Source organism: Eptesicus fuscus, chromosome 9, assembly GCF_027574615.1.
Source record: "Eptesicus fuscus isolate TK198812 chromosome 9, DD_ASM_mEF_20220401, whole genome shotgun sequence".
NCBI lineage: Eukaryota > Metazoa > Chordata > Mammalia > Chiroptera > Vespertilionidae > Eptesicus > Eptesicus fuscus.
The window spans coordinates 141,374-155,190 of NC_072481.1; the positions used below are offsets into that span (position 1 = coordinate 141,374).

The 13,817-nt window shown below is 64.6% G+C and overlaps 1 protein-coding gene across 1 annotated transcript in view; it reads left to right on the forward strand.

Annotated features, from left to right (window-relative positions):
• Window positions 1-1,609: 1,609 nt before the first annotated feature.
• Window positions 1,610-13,817, forward strand: part of AGRN (agrin) — a 31,209-nt gene continuing 19,001 nt past the window's right edge. Inside the window, exons 1-2 of the mRNA XM_054721174.1 lie at window positions 1,610-1,816; window positions 3,777-4,038. Coding sequence (XP_054577149.1) covers window positions 1,610-1,816; window positions 3,777-4,038 — 469 coding nt within the window. The remainder of the gene's footprint in view (window positions 1,817-3,776; window positions 4,039-13,817) is intronic.

Here is a 13,817-nt window from a genome sequence, read left to right on the forward strand (position 1 = left end):
GGCGCCTGAATGGGGGACTCCTGTAGAAGAGCTTGGGGGAGCACCGCCTGGCACAGGCTGCGCGTGCTTCCACACCAGATGCTACCCCAGTTTCCCAAATGAGCCCACAGGAGCCAGGCTGAGCCAGCCTTGGACACAGGCAAGATGGGGGTGACAGAACAGACAGCTCTCTGGGCCAAAGTCCGAGATTCTGGGGACACTCAGACCTCAGCTTTCAGACTCTTCGGGGGAAGTTACTTGGCTGGAGACCCAGCGTCCCCTTTCTGGTCTGTGGGAGTCCGTATTTGGGCTGAGGGGTGGGGCGCAGCCTCAGGTCTGCCTTGCCTAGGACAGATGCGTGTGGGGGGGCTCTCCAAGTTCCAGCCACATTTCCTGGGCCCCACTATCACCTCTTTACTGCAAGTCAGCAAGTGTAAGCACACACCTTGATGCCACCCTCCTTTCCTGAACCCCCCACAGGGTCTGGAGACGTAGGGTCCTTCAGAGGGGGCTCTGCATAGCTATCCCTTCCTAGCTCCTGGCCCCAGCTCTGTGGCAGGCTTGGTGAGGGGGCACCTCACATCCAGCCCTGGGAGAACGGAAGGGGCCTCCTCCCCCTCCCCCTCCCACTCCCCCTCGATCGTCAGCCAGGCCAGGCTCCAATTTGGACGTTCTGGATCGCAGTTTGTCCCTGCACTTAGCCGGGCGGGAGCAGCGCGATTCTGGGAGCTGGGAGGGGGCGTGGCTGGCCGCCCCCCCAAGACCCCCGCCCCCGCAACCAGTGACCCGCAATTGCCGCCGCTGGACGGCAGGGAGCGCCCTCCGCCCTGCAGTGAGGCCCGAGCTGACCCAGGAACGGGAGGTAGGCGGGTCTGCGCTCAGTATTGACCAATCGGCGCAGCGCCCGGACCGCATTGGCCCTCGCCCGCGGGGGGCGTGGCCTATGGAACGGCCGCCCCTCCCGAACCCGCGGGGGTCCCGGCCCTGCCGAGCTTCCGTCCGGGGTCTGCTGGGGGCTGCAGTCCCCCCGCAGGTTGCCTGTTCTGCAGGGGCTCCAGCGGCGGCGGGGTCCCGGCAACTGGCAGCCCCTTCCCGCGGCCGGGGAGCCCCCGCCGCTCCGGCCCCGGAGTGGTCTGGAGCCCCTTGGAAGTCCCGTCACGTCGCCTCCAGATTATGCATTAACCCGGCTCCAGCCGCAGTGCCTGGGGCGGGGACGCGCGCCGGGGGGGAGGGACATTCGTCCGCGGGGGGCCGTCCGTGGGGGCCGCCGCAGCACACAGCACCCCGGGCTGCCCTCCGCCCGGGCCTGACCCACCGCCCTCCTCGACCCGGCCCAGCCGCCCCTTCTCCCCAGCCCAGCCTCCGCTCGGCGCCGCTCTCCCGGCGCTTTGTTCGTGGGGCCGGCGCGGATCGCGGGGCGCCGGGCGGGCAGGGGCGGCGCGGGCGGCGGCGGCGAGGGGGGCGGGAGCGGCTGGGGGGCGGTGCTCTCTGGGTCCCGCCCCCGCCCCGCCCCCGGGCCGCCCGCGCTCCCACCGCCTCCAGGGAGCTGCGTCCCGTCCTGTCCAGTCCGGTCCCCGGCGCGGCCCGGCCCGCGCGCTCGCTCCGGCCCTTCCGCCGCCCTCGGCCCGCCATGGCCAGCCTGCGGCCGTCCGGCCCGACCCCGCTGCCGCCGCTGCTGCTGCTCCTGGTGGTGGCCGCGTGCCCCCTGCCCGGCGTCGACGGGACGTGCCCGGAGCGCGCGCTGGAGCGGCGGGAGGAGGAGGCGAACGTGGTGCTCACGGGCACCGTGGAGGAGATCCTCAACGTGGACCCGGTGCAGCTCACGTACTCGTGCAAGGTGGGCCCCGCCGGCACGCCGGGCCCTGAGCCCCTCGGACCCTCCTGGAGCCCGGGCTGGGGGACTCTTGTCCCGCGATCCCGGCTCCGAACCCGAGCCCCCCCCCCCCCCCGCGATGCCTGGCCGCCCGCGGAGACCCCCGCCCAGGCCGTGGGAACCAGCCCCAGACGCCCCGCAGAGCCCGCGCCCGCGCCCGCTTCCTTGGCGACCGCCGAGCCCCCGGGTGGGGCGCCGGGTCCCGGAAAACTCGCGAGCGCCGCAGGGAAAGTTCCACCGCAGCCCCACCGAGCGGCGCCCAGGCCCGGGGGCCCGGTCACGTCCGTCCCTCCTCCCGAAGCCCGCTGTGCCGCCCCCTACGGAGAGTGTGGCCCCCACACCCCCTCCCCACCTGCCCGAGGAAAGGGATGAGGGGCCGGGGAGGAGACGCTTTCTGCCCGGGGCGGAGGTGGGGGTTCCTCTGGGTCAGTGCTCGCCCCCAGGACTTCATCAGGGCTGGAGGGGGTGGTCGGGAGAGGGGGCTTCACATCTAATCTCCAATCCCGGGGACCCCGGTGGGGGTGCTGCAGTGCCGGGTGTGGGGGCAGGCGCTGAGAAGGGGGCGGGGCCGTTACTGAGCTCCACTGTGCATGGGGGGTGGCCCGGCAGGGGCAGGTGCCTCATCCGCTCCCGGGAGAACCGCATCTCCCCCGGCCACGCGAGGGGGGCTTGCGGGTTCTCTCCTTCAGTGGGACCCGGCAGCCCCGGGGCACGTATGGTGGGTTTTAAACCACAATCCATTCCTAGGGTGTGCGCAGGGGACCCAGGCCCCTTCCCCACATCTGGCCCCTAAAACTACCTCCCCGACCAGAAATCGGATCATTCCTCTTGCTTGGAGATGGGAACGGGCAGCAGCTCCTTTTAGCTTGGCCTGTGAGGGCTACTGCTGGGCTCCCCCGCTGGGCCCCCTCCCCTCCACCTCGGGGCACTTTGCCAAGTCCCTGCAGGATTTTCCCGACTTCCTCCCTGCCGCTCCTGGGTGTGGCTGGGGTGGGGGGAGGCGATGAAAGCTGCCCGCCCTCCCCCTGCTGGTTTTGTCCTTCTGAGCCTACTGTGTGTCTGGAGGTCGGAGGGAGAGGGCTGGGCCTGGCTCACCCAGGCCGCTGGAGGGTGGAGGGGGTCCCTGCAGATGCTGCAGACCCTAGGATCCCAGCAGGGGGGACGTAGGCAGGTGAACTGGCCACCATTGTCTTTCATCCCCCATTCCAGCAGCCGACCCCCCAGAGCTCCTGAAGAAAGAGGCCATTTCTCAGGGGGCTGGGCCCCTGTCGGGGGACCTGTTCCTTTGAGGGCAGCCCGTCGTTCAGCCTGCATCTCCTGCAACCCTCCTGCCACCCCCATTCCCATCCCTGTGGACTGTGAGCATCCCAGGGCACAGTTTGTCTGAGAAGGTGCCCTCAGGGCCCCCAGAGCCAGAGCAGGGAGGGTGGGGCTGCCCTGTGCTGCCCAAACTTGATTTTGTGGTTCTCAGGCTGCCTTTACTGCACTCACTGCGGGAGCCTGGCGGGAGGAGGGGTCTTTTATCTCCTGGGAGGGGGTGTCTTAGCCCACCCACAGGGCTGCAAAGAATGCAGCTGGCCCAGAGCCCTGAGCTCAGAGCTTGTCGCCCTGAAAGTCTGTCATCCATGTTAGCGTCTCCTGGCTCCATCCAGGGCAGGCCAGAGTAGTGGGTGGGCAGACAGGGAGAGTAAGGCAGGGAAGGCAGGCAGCCCAGGCCAGGTGGGTCCCCTTCCCATATCCAGCCTGAGCTGACATGGGCACTATTGGAATCGGGGTGGCTGGGGTCAGTTAGACCTGGGGGTTGGGAGCTGTTTCCTGGAGGAAAAGGCCCAGACGCCCCAGGCTGCCGTTTGCCTCTGGCCTCTGTGGCCTCCTCGTCCCAGTGGGAAGTGGATCACTGAGACCTGCCCCCCATTCTCCCCAGGTTCGGGTCTGGCGGTACTTGAAGGGCAAAGACGTGGTGACTCAGGAGAGCCTGATGGATGGCGGCAACAAGGTGGTGATTGGCGGCTTTGGAGACCCCCTCATCTGTGACAACCAGGTGTCCACTGGGGACACAAGGATCTTCTTTGTGAACCCTGCGCCCCCGTACCTGTGGCCAGCCCACAAGAACGAGCTGATGCTCAACTCCAGCCTCATGCGCATCACCCTGCGGAACCTGGAGGAGGTGGAGCACTGTGTGGAAGGTGCGTGGGGCCAGGGCGGCCGAAGGGCCCAAGGGGAGCGTGCTGTAGGCTGGAGCACTCTCGGGGTCTGACCTCCTTGCAGCTCCCCCGCTCCTCGGCTGTGTCTCTGCCATCTCCAGGTCATTACCAGTGCTCTCCCCAAACCTCCACAATGCCACCATCTTTTGTCTTGAGCCGAGCAAGTCCCAGCCCTGCAAAGGGACAGGCCTCCGTCTCTTAGCCTCCCCTCCCCCTCCCTGGCTCTGTACCTCGCAGAGGGTCCTTTTCTCGAGGAGAGACTGGGACCAGGTGAATGAACACCAGCTGTTCATGTTCCTGCAGAGGCCCAAACATCTGTCTAGACAGGGCCCAGATGTTGAGCAATCCCTTGCGGGTGGGGCCTATACATGGGGGCACAGCCCCCTTGTGTGTTCCAAGGCCTGTCATTTCTGGGAAGGGGCAGCTCTGTGGGGTGAGGGCTTCTGTGGGTTTCAAGGGGTGTGGGACTCCGTTATCGAGGTGGAGAACTTTTTCTTGTCGCCTGTCCCCACACGTCTATTCTGAATGGCCTGAGAGCATCCCTCCCCCACCACAGTCTCTGGGAGGTGAGCAGGAATCACATGACCAGGGCTCTCTCCCCTCACCCCCCTTCATCCCAGTATAGTCCCAGTTAGGAGTTGAGATCCTTGGCTGAGGAATGTGGCAGGGAGAGCGTAAGAACTGCCGTTGTCCCCACATCCTGCCTGTCCCCTCTTGGCTGCCTAGGGATGTATGGGGGGGGCGGGGGGAGAATGTTTCTCCCCAGGGGCGTAGGAGGGGTCTGTTACTTCCTGTCCTGGGAAGGTGACCCTGTCCCTCTGATTGGCTCTTTTGGCCAGTAGGGAAGTCCCCCTTCTACCCAATTTAGTGCTGTGATGCTGGCTTGTTTTTTTGTGGGGTCCTGGATGGTGGACTCATGGGGCCTGGAGAGGACTGTGCTTGGGAGGCAGACCCAAGTGGGCGGGAGCCCCATGATGTCTTGCCCAGACTGTGGTTGGCTGCTTCTGGGGTTGCCTCGTGGTCCCGGCCACAGCGTCATACAGAGGAGCCAGCAGGGCTGGGCGTCCTAGTCCCTTGCCAGCACTGGCTCGACTGAGGGGTCTCAGCCTGGCTGTCCTCCTCCCTGGCAAGGACTTGAGACGCTGGCCTCACTCTGGAAGCTTGTGGTTGAGGGAAAAGATGGGAGTGAGACGCGGGGACCGGGCAGCTGTGTGATGTGATGCCGTGTTGGGGGGTGAATGGGGGCTAAGGAGAGGCTGGAGAGAGGGTCAGTACAGAAAATGCCCTCTCCCTTGACAGGGAAGCATCATGAGGGTCAACCATTAAGTGTACTGCTGGGTGGGTCCAGCCTGGGGGTCTGTGATCAGTAACTGAGGCCTTATGTGGGGTCAGAAGGCATGTGGCGTGAGGGCCACCACGGGCACAGCAAGATTGATTGGCCATCCTGCCAGAGCCCCACCCACACCAGCCCGGCTCTGGACACACCAGGCTGGGCAGAGAGACAGCTGGACAGGAGGGTCCACAGGGAGAGCCCCCAGCTAGGACTGAGACTTGACCTACTGTGTGCTGCCTGCCCTGGCAACCAACGCTCAGGAGCAGGACCCAGGCTCTGGCTGGGGCAGGTGCTGGGACGCACAGGCCAGTGTGCAGCAGAGGGGTGAGTGCCCAGGAGGGCTGAGCCACCGGACCCTCCTGAGGTAGGCCCCGCAGGGGGAAGGTCCGGGGAAAGGAGTTCCTGGAGATGAAGGGAAAGGAAATGGCTTGGAGCCTTGTGGGTGGAGGCCGGGAGCCGGGAGGGGAGGACCCAGACTGAGGAGCCTCCCACTGCAAGGCTCTGGATTTGAGCTGGGCCACATGGATCTGCTTTAGAAGCCAAGGAGGGCGCTGAGGGCAGTGGGCTGGGCGCTGGGGCAGGGCTGATACATCACAATCCTGGTTTAGATGAGAGGGGGTGTCTCCCCTGAGTGCCCCAAAGCCTGAGGGGCTCGTTCCCTGGAGCTAGGGCCAGGCCGGGGAAGAAACAACCTTGTGCCCAGTCCCTCAGGCTGGGTGGGTGGGAGGAGGGGCCACCTCCTGTTCTGTTGGAGATGAGAACCTCAGACCCCACCCCAGGCTCCAGGAGCCCAGGCCTCAGCCTAGTGAGGAGACAGGGACTGAGATAAGCTGACCCTTCCCCGTCTGACTGATCCCATTTTGCTTCCAGGGCCTCCCAGGGCCCAGGGCGAAGTCTGAGCAGCCACTGATCTGTGGAGGTCACCCCAAGACCACCAGGTCTCACTTGTCCCTAGCACACTTCACCCCCTGCAAGGCCCAGAGCAGCCAAGGTGGGGGCCTCGTCCTCCCAGGCCCACCTCTTCCTCCTCCCTGCCTGGGTCCTGAGGGGCACCTGCTGCTCTCAGCACACCTGTCCCCAGCTCTGCTGGGACCTGCCTTCCTAGGTGTCTCTCTGGGACCTGCAGGGTCTTCCTGGCTCTGCTGGTCAGGCCCCTTCCCCAGCCTCTGCCCCCGGAAGGCACCTCCTCCAGTTCTGACCTGGGGAACCACATTCCTGGCATAACTGAGACAGGTATGTGTCCCTCCCTCTGCGCCACCTTTGGGTGAGGGAGGCCTGTAGCTCTGGGACAGCCTCTTCCAGAAGGAGACTCCTCCCCCCTGCTGCTTTGTCGGGGGTGTGGCCTGGCCTCCTCCACTGACAGCCACCCCCACGCTGAGCCTGCCCAGGCTGGCAGCTGAGCAAGCATCTCCTCCAGCCCTTGGCCACCTTGTCCTGGTCAGGGCACTGCCCACTTACTCCACCACATGAGGCTAGTCCTGGCCTCCCCTGCAGCCCCCAGGAGGACACAGGCTGGCCGAAGCAGCCCTCCCCTCCCCCGTAGGAGCCAGGAGCAGAGAAAGGAAGTGTTGTTTGCCCCCGCCGGGCCTGGCACAGGGACAGGGGCCTGGCACAGGGACAGGTCGAAGTGAGTCTGGCGCTGGCCCTGCCCAGCCCTGAGACCCGGGTCCTGGTGATCACACTCCCTGGGCAGCGGTGCTGTAGAGGAGTGGGCCCTGCATGCCAGGAACTGACCCTCCATCTGCCCGTCAGGCAGGTAGCCAGCTGTCCCCCCGCCGCCTGGCACTTAACCTCTGCACCCCGTGCGATTCCTCGGCCTGTCCCACCCCCTTCACATTCTTCCCCGCTGACGGGAGGTGACTTCTTCCTGTTCACGGCTCCCTCTCCTACTCTCCTACCCCCTCTGCACTGTAGGTTCCCACCCCGCCCCCTCCAGGCCCCGCCCAGCGCCTTTCCTGGCCCCTCCCCAGGCCGGGCCTGGAAGAGGCAGGTCGGGGCTAGCGGCTGCCCGCCCGCCTGCTCCTTTCCTCCCGAGGCTGGGGGAGCAGGGGGCGTGCTTGCCCAGGTGGGGCGGGTTCTCTCACCTGGCGACTGGGGTAGGAAGGCACCGTGGGCGCTCCCAGTGCGCAGGACTAGACGTGTGCGGGCCGGGGCTCCACGTGGGTCCCGGTGCTGGCGGGTGGCGTGCGATCCTGGGGGCAGCTAGGGCCTGTGACCTCATTGCTCCCTTTGGGCTGAGTTGGTGGAAACACTGCTTGGCTTTTTCCATACCGACCCAGCCCCTTGCTCCCCACCGAGAGACGAGCCCAGCCTCCGTTCTCCCCCCACAAACTGGAAATGGGAGGAAATTGTTTTGAAACTGCCCTCCCTCCTCCCTCCTCCCTCCCTCCGTCACACGGGGGTGCTGGACGGAACATTCTGGTGGGGCCTGCCCATACCCTCTGGGTGCTGGGACCTGTGCTGCACAGGCGAGGGAGCGGCAGGTTCCCTGGCCGAGGCCTAGAGCTAGCTGGCCGACGTCTGGGACTGCACGTTGGGCAGGAAGTGCAGGGACTGCCCCAGGAAGTCTGGGTGGGGGGAGGGGAGGCGTGCCCAGACCTGGGGCCTCAGGTCAAGCAGCGCCATCCTCACCATCCCCTGTGCATCCAGGCCAGGCGGCCTCCCCCGGCCTGTCTGCTTTGCTTCCTTCCTGGAGGGTTAGTCCCCCAACCCACAGTGGGGAGGTAAACAGCTGCAGGAACCACCCCCCTCCCGTCCATCCATAGCCCATAGCTTCCACCTGTGGAACCCAGGCCAGCTGCAGTTCCCTCCACCCCACCCGCCCACGTTCAGCCCTTGCCCAGAGGCCTGGGTGGAGGGCCATGGACTTCCTGTCTGCCCTGCCCTCCTGGCCCCAGCACCCCCTCACCACAGGCCACTGGGGCTGCGGCACCATCACCACAGCAGCCCTAGCGGCACTGACACCCCAGAGACCCAGGAAGCGCCTGCCTCTCACTCAGAATGGGACAGCACCCCAGTAAGTTACCCCAGGACAGTGTCGCAGCTCAGCTGAGGAGGCTGCTGTGACCCCTGTGGGTTTGCACTGGGGCCCAGAAGTGGTCATGTTGGAGTCAGGCTGCGGCTGGGATCTGGAAAGGGGTGATCTAGGCCTGCCGTGGGAAGCTCCCCTCCAAGTCCCCCCGCCCCCCCCCACCCACACACACACCCCGCAGATCCTGAGAACTTCCTCTGAGGAAGGCCCCCTGCCGGGCACTGACAGCTGGGCCTGGGAAGGGGCAGAGGCCCCTCCTAGCCACTCCCTCGCTGCCCCCCATGGAGAGATGCAAGGAGAGGGAGGGCTCTCCTCAGCTGTGTGGCGTGCACATGTGCATGTGCATGTGTATGTCTGTGCTCATGCACTCTCAGCCCCAGACGCAGTAATCTGTGCACAGGAGGATTCTGGTCAGAGCCACAGCCGGTGGCCTGTGGTTCCCACCATGCTGGTTTCCTGGAACCAAAGCTGGTTTCCCTGTGCTCTGTTGAGGGCCAGGGGCCCCGCAGGAGCGCTGACAGGAGGCTGGTAAGGGGCGACCTTTGCTTGTGTGCAGGCCTTGGGGACAGGGCTCCAGCCTCTGTCCTCTGTGTGTCCCAGCCTCTGCTTGCTGTAGCTGCCTCGTCCGCCCCAGTGTCCAACTGTGTGTGTCTGTGTGCATCCCTCCCTCCCCTGTGCCTGGCAAAAGGCTGGGCACCTCCTCCTACACCTCTCAGTGCTCGAAACCAAAGGACTGTGGTGAGGGCCTGAGAGTCCCTGGGGGGCCATTTGCTCCCTCACATACCTGCCAGACCCTGAGTCTGACACAGGGCTCTGATGGGGGTCGCTGGACTGAGAGGGGCCTGAGCTTCCCCTGCTCCTCCCCTCAGCAGCCCTGTCAGTCACCAGGCGCTAGGCCCTGGGCAGAGCAGGCAGCCTGGTTTGGCTGTGCTGGCACCTGTCCCTCTGCTCACAGATGTGAGGCCCCAGTGCACACCTGGGCCAACTGTGGCCCTACCTGGCTGCCAGTAGGGAGGGGATGTGGGCCCACTTCTCTTCCTGGAGCGGGTGGAGGGAGGCTCAGCATGTCTGTTCATTCATTCATTCATGGTTCCTTTCTCACCCACATTCCCATCCACCACCCCCAGTAGATCCTCAAAGGGCCACTGGGAGGGGCGGCTGCTGTCACCTGCACAGGCCCCTGCCGGTTCCGGATGTGCCTCCCAAGGAGGCCAGGTGTGTGCAGGGGGGAAGCACATTCTGGGCAGAAAGACAGTGGGATGAGGTGAGCAGCGGGTGGGCCCTGTAGTGGGGATGAAGGGTAATGGGGGGCGTGGTGCGGGGAGAGGGCTGGGAACCCACAGCTCACTGCCAAGCCCTGGATGGGAACTGAGCCGATCCTCCTGCTGAGCCAGCCTTCCACCTGACAGCTGGCATCGTTGCCGCTGGTCCCATTAGCACACCCCCCCCCCTTTCGCCCGCACCCTGGTGGCCCCAGAACCTCCCTGCCCCGTTTGTCTTTTCCTCTCTTCAGCTCTCTCCTCACTGGGTCTCCTGTCTGTTTGCTTCTTTGTTCCCTGGGTCTGTCTGCCACCCCTCTTCGTCCTGACGTCCAGCTGGCTGCCACCTCCAGGAAGTGCTCCCTCACACCCCGCTCAGGCCGTGGTGCTGGGCTGTGTATCACCCATGGCCACACAGCTGGGTCCTCGACAGAAAAACGCCTCCCCACTCACCACTGAGTCACTGACCACACCTGGGCACCTCCCTTGCTCCCCCAGCTTTCTCTTTCCTTCTGGAGATGTGCTTGGAGCAGTCCTGGAGGTAAGGGGTGGTGTGGGTCAGCCCCACCCCATCCCTACCTTTCTCCAATGGTCTTCTCCCTCCTCTGTTCCACTGGCGCCCCCTAGCGGCTCTGTCCAGGCTCCCTCCCCCTGTGCTCCCCGGCCTGAGGACCTGCCCACTGGCTCCTTGTCACCCTGGGTCTTCACCGCACTGGCTCTGCCCAGCCTCCTGCAGCCTCCTGAGCCTGTTCTCAGCTGGGCACAAGTAGTTGCCTGTTTGAGGGCTCCCCCTCCAGGGCTGTGCACACCCCTCTCCCCCTGATTCAGGTCTCTGCAGATATCACCCCTCAGACCCTCAACCTAGTGCACCACTGCCACTGGGTAACCGGAGCTCTAGAGCTTTCGTGACTCTGGACACACCTCCCGCATTTAGCCCCTCAGGGAGGAGCTCAGGCCGGCTGGGGAAGGAGGGGGAAAGGGAGCGAGGGAGGGGTGCCTGCAGTGCCTGCAGCTGCCGTCCCCGCTCCCAGCCCTAGGAGCTGGCCCTGCTGAGCTGCTTCCACACCCTCACTGAATCCCACCGTCCTGCAGAGCGAGCTCACTCACAGCCCCGAGTCCAACGTGAGCACCTCCGGCCTCACCTGCGGCTGTGATCTGGGCCTGGGCTGGACGCCACCTCCTTCCCAGGGGCTGGCCTGGGTCCAGCAGCTGTGTCCTGTTGTGAACCGCCAATTGTCTGCTAAGGCTGGGGGAGGGGCCTGCCGCAGCCTGAGACCGGACACCAGGAGGCCCTGAGGGGGCAGTTGGGGAGGGGTCTGCTCTGCTCGGTCCTTTTCCCTCCCCCGCCCCCTCCTCCGTCGAGGCAGCCAGACACCTGTGACGTGCGAGCGCATTTAGTGGTGCGTGTGCGCAAGTGTGACGTGCCTGCCCCAGAGAGGACAGCTCCCCCACCCCCGATCCTCTCCCTCTGGATGAAGCCAGGCGTCATCTGCATGAGAAAGGAGCCTGCAGGTTGCCAGGGGCTGGACTCTGTCCTCTCTAGACCCCATCCCCCACCTTCCTTTTCTGGGCCAGAGAAGTACAACCAGAGCCTGTGCGTGTGCACACGCATGTGTGTGTGCTATGTGGATGAGGACCCAGCTGTGTTGCATGAAGGTGAACGTGTGTGTGAGGTGCCCAGTGTGTATGTACACCGGTGAGTGAGTGACACCCGGTGTGCACGCACGCAGCTGACACCAGTGCCCATGCAAACTTGAGTGGGTGTGTGCGTGCCTGTGTGGCACCTCGAGCACTGAATGTGTGTACATGTGTGTGTAGTTGCATGTTGCTGTGTGTGAGCCCCGAGTCCAGGGGGCTGATTCCTCGCTCTGAGCACCCTCTCTATTCCTTTGTGGGGCGTGAGCCGCCTGGGCTGGTCTGGGCTGAAAGACTGAGTCTGAAGATCCCAAAATAGCTTTGGTCGCCTGGATTCCCCTCCCCCAGCTGGGTCTGGGGCCTCAATGGCCCTTTGTCTCTGAAGACCGCCAGCCCCTGTGGGGGGCTCGGGCTCGGGCTGGGGCTGGGCTGGGCGGGACCAGGCTGCCTGGCGGTTCCCTTTCCCCCAGGCCGGGGCGTGCCGGCCCCAAGCCCCACCCCAGCGTTGGCTGGTTGGCCAGCCCCTCGTAGGCAGATCTCAGGGTCCCTGCTAGCCCCCTGGGCTCCCTCCGATCCCAGGCTTACGCTTCCCACACCCTGGTTTCTTCCCCTCCCACTTCACGGAGCCCCCAGTTGCAGTGGCAGCAGCAAACGACCTGTGCGTGTGTCCCCCGTGGGCCCTGGGCACCCTGGTGTTGTCTGAGGGGCCATCTCTGAGCCAAGGGATGCGGATCCAGTCCTGGGGGGGCTACAGAGAGAAGCACATGGGAAAGTGTGTGACCCTGGGCTCCCGGCCAAGCCGTGCCCTGAGATAAAACGTCAGACCCTGCCCTGGGTGCTCCCAGTCCAGGGTGGTGCCGGAGGAGCCACGGGCACTATCAGTGTGGTGTGGGCAGTGCCAAGGTCCAGCGAGGTGTGGGGCGGGGTCGGTGGGAGGCCCCTGAGGAGAGGGAGGCAGCTGAGGGTTAGGGTCGCCAGGGGCTGGAGGGGTTGTTGCTCTGGGTCTGCCGGGCATCGGGTGGGGGAACCACTCTGATGGGCGTTTCCTGCAAGGCTTTATTGGAACCTCGGGTTCCAGGGCTCCAAGAGTTTGAAGACCTCTGCTGGGGGTGATGAGGACCCTGACTGGGGGGCTGACCCCGTGTGGGGTGTGGCATTCGTGTGCCTGCTGAAGGACAGAAAGGAGTCGAGGGATGGACCTGGCAGACTGGGCGCTGGCAGCAGGTGGCTGCCCGTGAGGAAGGCTGAGTGTGTGTGGAGGAGCCCTCCTGATCGGAGGGAGTGATGGGGTGGGACCCCAGGGCCTGTTTGTGAGGCAGCTGGATATCTGGTGGGTGGGACGCCCTTGGGGGAGGGTTCTGGCTGGAGGCACAGAGGTAGGTGGCTGTTGCCCTGTGGTGGTGGTGCCAGGAAGGGTCTGGGGAGAGGGACCCCAGGGAACTGGGTGTGGTTAGGACTGAGATGAAATCTAAGAGGACGGGGTGATACTGGTGGCCATGCCACAGCAGTTTGTCTGGAAGGAGACCTTCGGACAGCAAACACAGATGCCCCTCCCAAGGCCCGTGCTCAGGGTCTGAGCGTGAATGTGACTGGGTGTGATAGGCTGGCTGTGACTAAGTGTGGGGGGTGAAGTGGGTGCAGTTAATGTCTTTTCAGCTGGGGTAGGGAGTCGGTCAGTGGCCAATGGAGGAACTGGCCAGGAGGGATGCTGGGATGGGGCGGGGTGTGGCCTGACACCAAAAAGAAAAGGGACCCATATGCTGGAGACTGTGCTTTGTCACTGTGAGAAACGTCCAAACCTGTAGAGCGTTTTTATGAGTTTATATGAGCCAAACTGACGTCAATTGCAGGGAAACAAAATCTCAAAGGATTGAGAAAACGCTCTGGAGTGAGTTTTACTTATTTACTTATTTTATGGGCTAGAATCGCAGAATCACGGGAGGAGACTGGGCGGGGCGCGGGGGGGGGGTGTGTAACGTGAAATCCGGGTGAGAGAAAGCAAAGCGGGGCAACCTGTGGGGTTGGATGGAGTAGAACCGAAAGACACACGTGCGTTGGTGGGCGCAGGGCAGTTAAGTGACATTCACAGCCCAGAGAGAGGGTGTGCGGACGGAGGAGAAACCATCCTTGTCTTGCTCTGGGTGTGCCCTGAGGGGACTGCGAAGGATATTCTCTGGCATTTCCGAGGTATGTTATCTTAACTGCAGGGGTGACCTTTGTCACCGGGAGCTCCAGGCCCAAGCACAGGCCTAGGCAGTGACGCCCGCCTTGACCCGGTTTAGTTGCGAGTTCCAGGGTCTGACCATCCTGGGCGGGCTTTCCATTGCCGAGCTTGTCAGGATGATTGAGTGGCCCCTTTTCCTCCACAGCTTCCTCTCCCTCCCCCTGCTCCCCCAGAAAGGGCCGGCAGACTCTAGGAAGGGCAAGGGGGCCGTGGCAGGGGGCAGTGCCTGTGACCAGGTCCAGGATGGAGGGAGCCAACAGCGGTGCGTGTGGTGGGGGC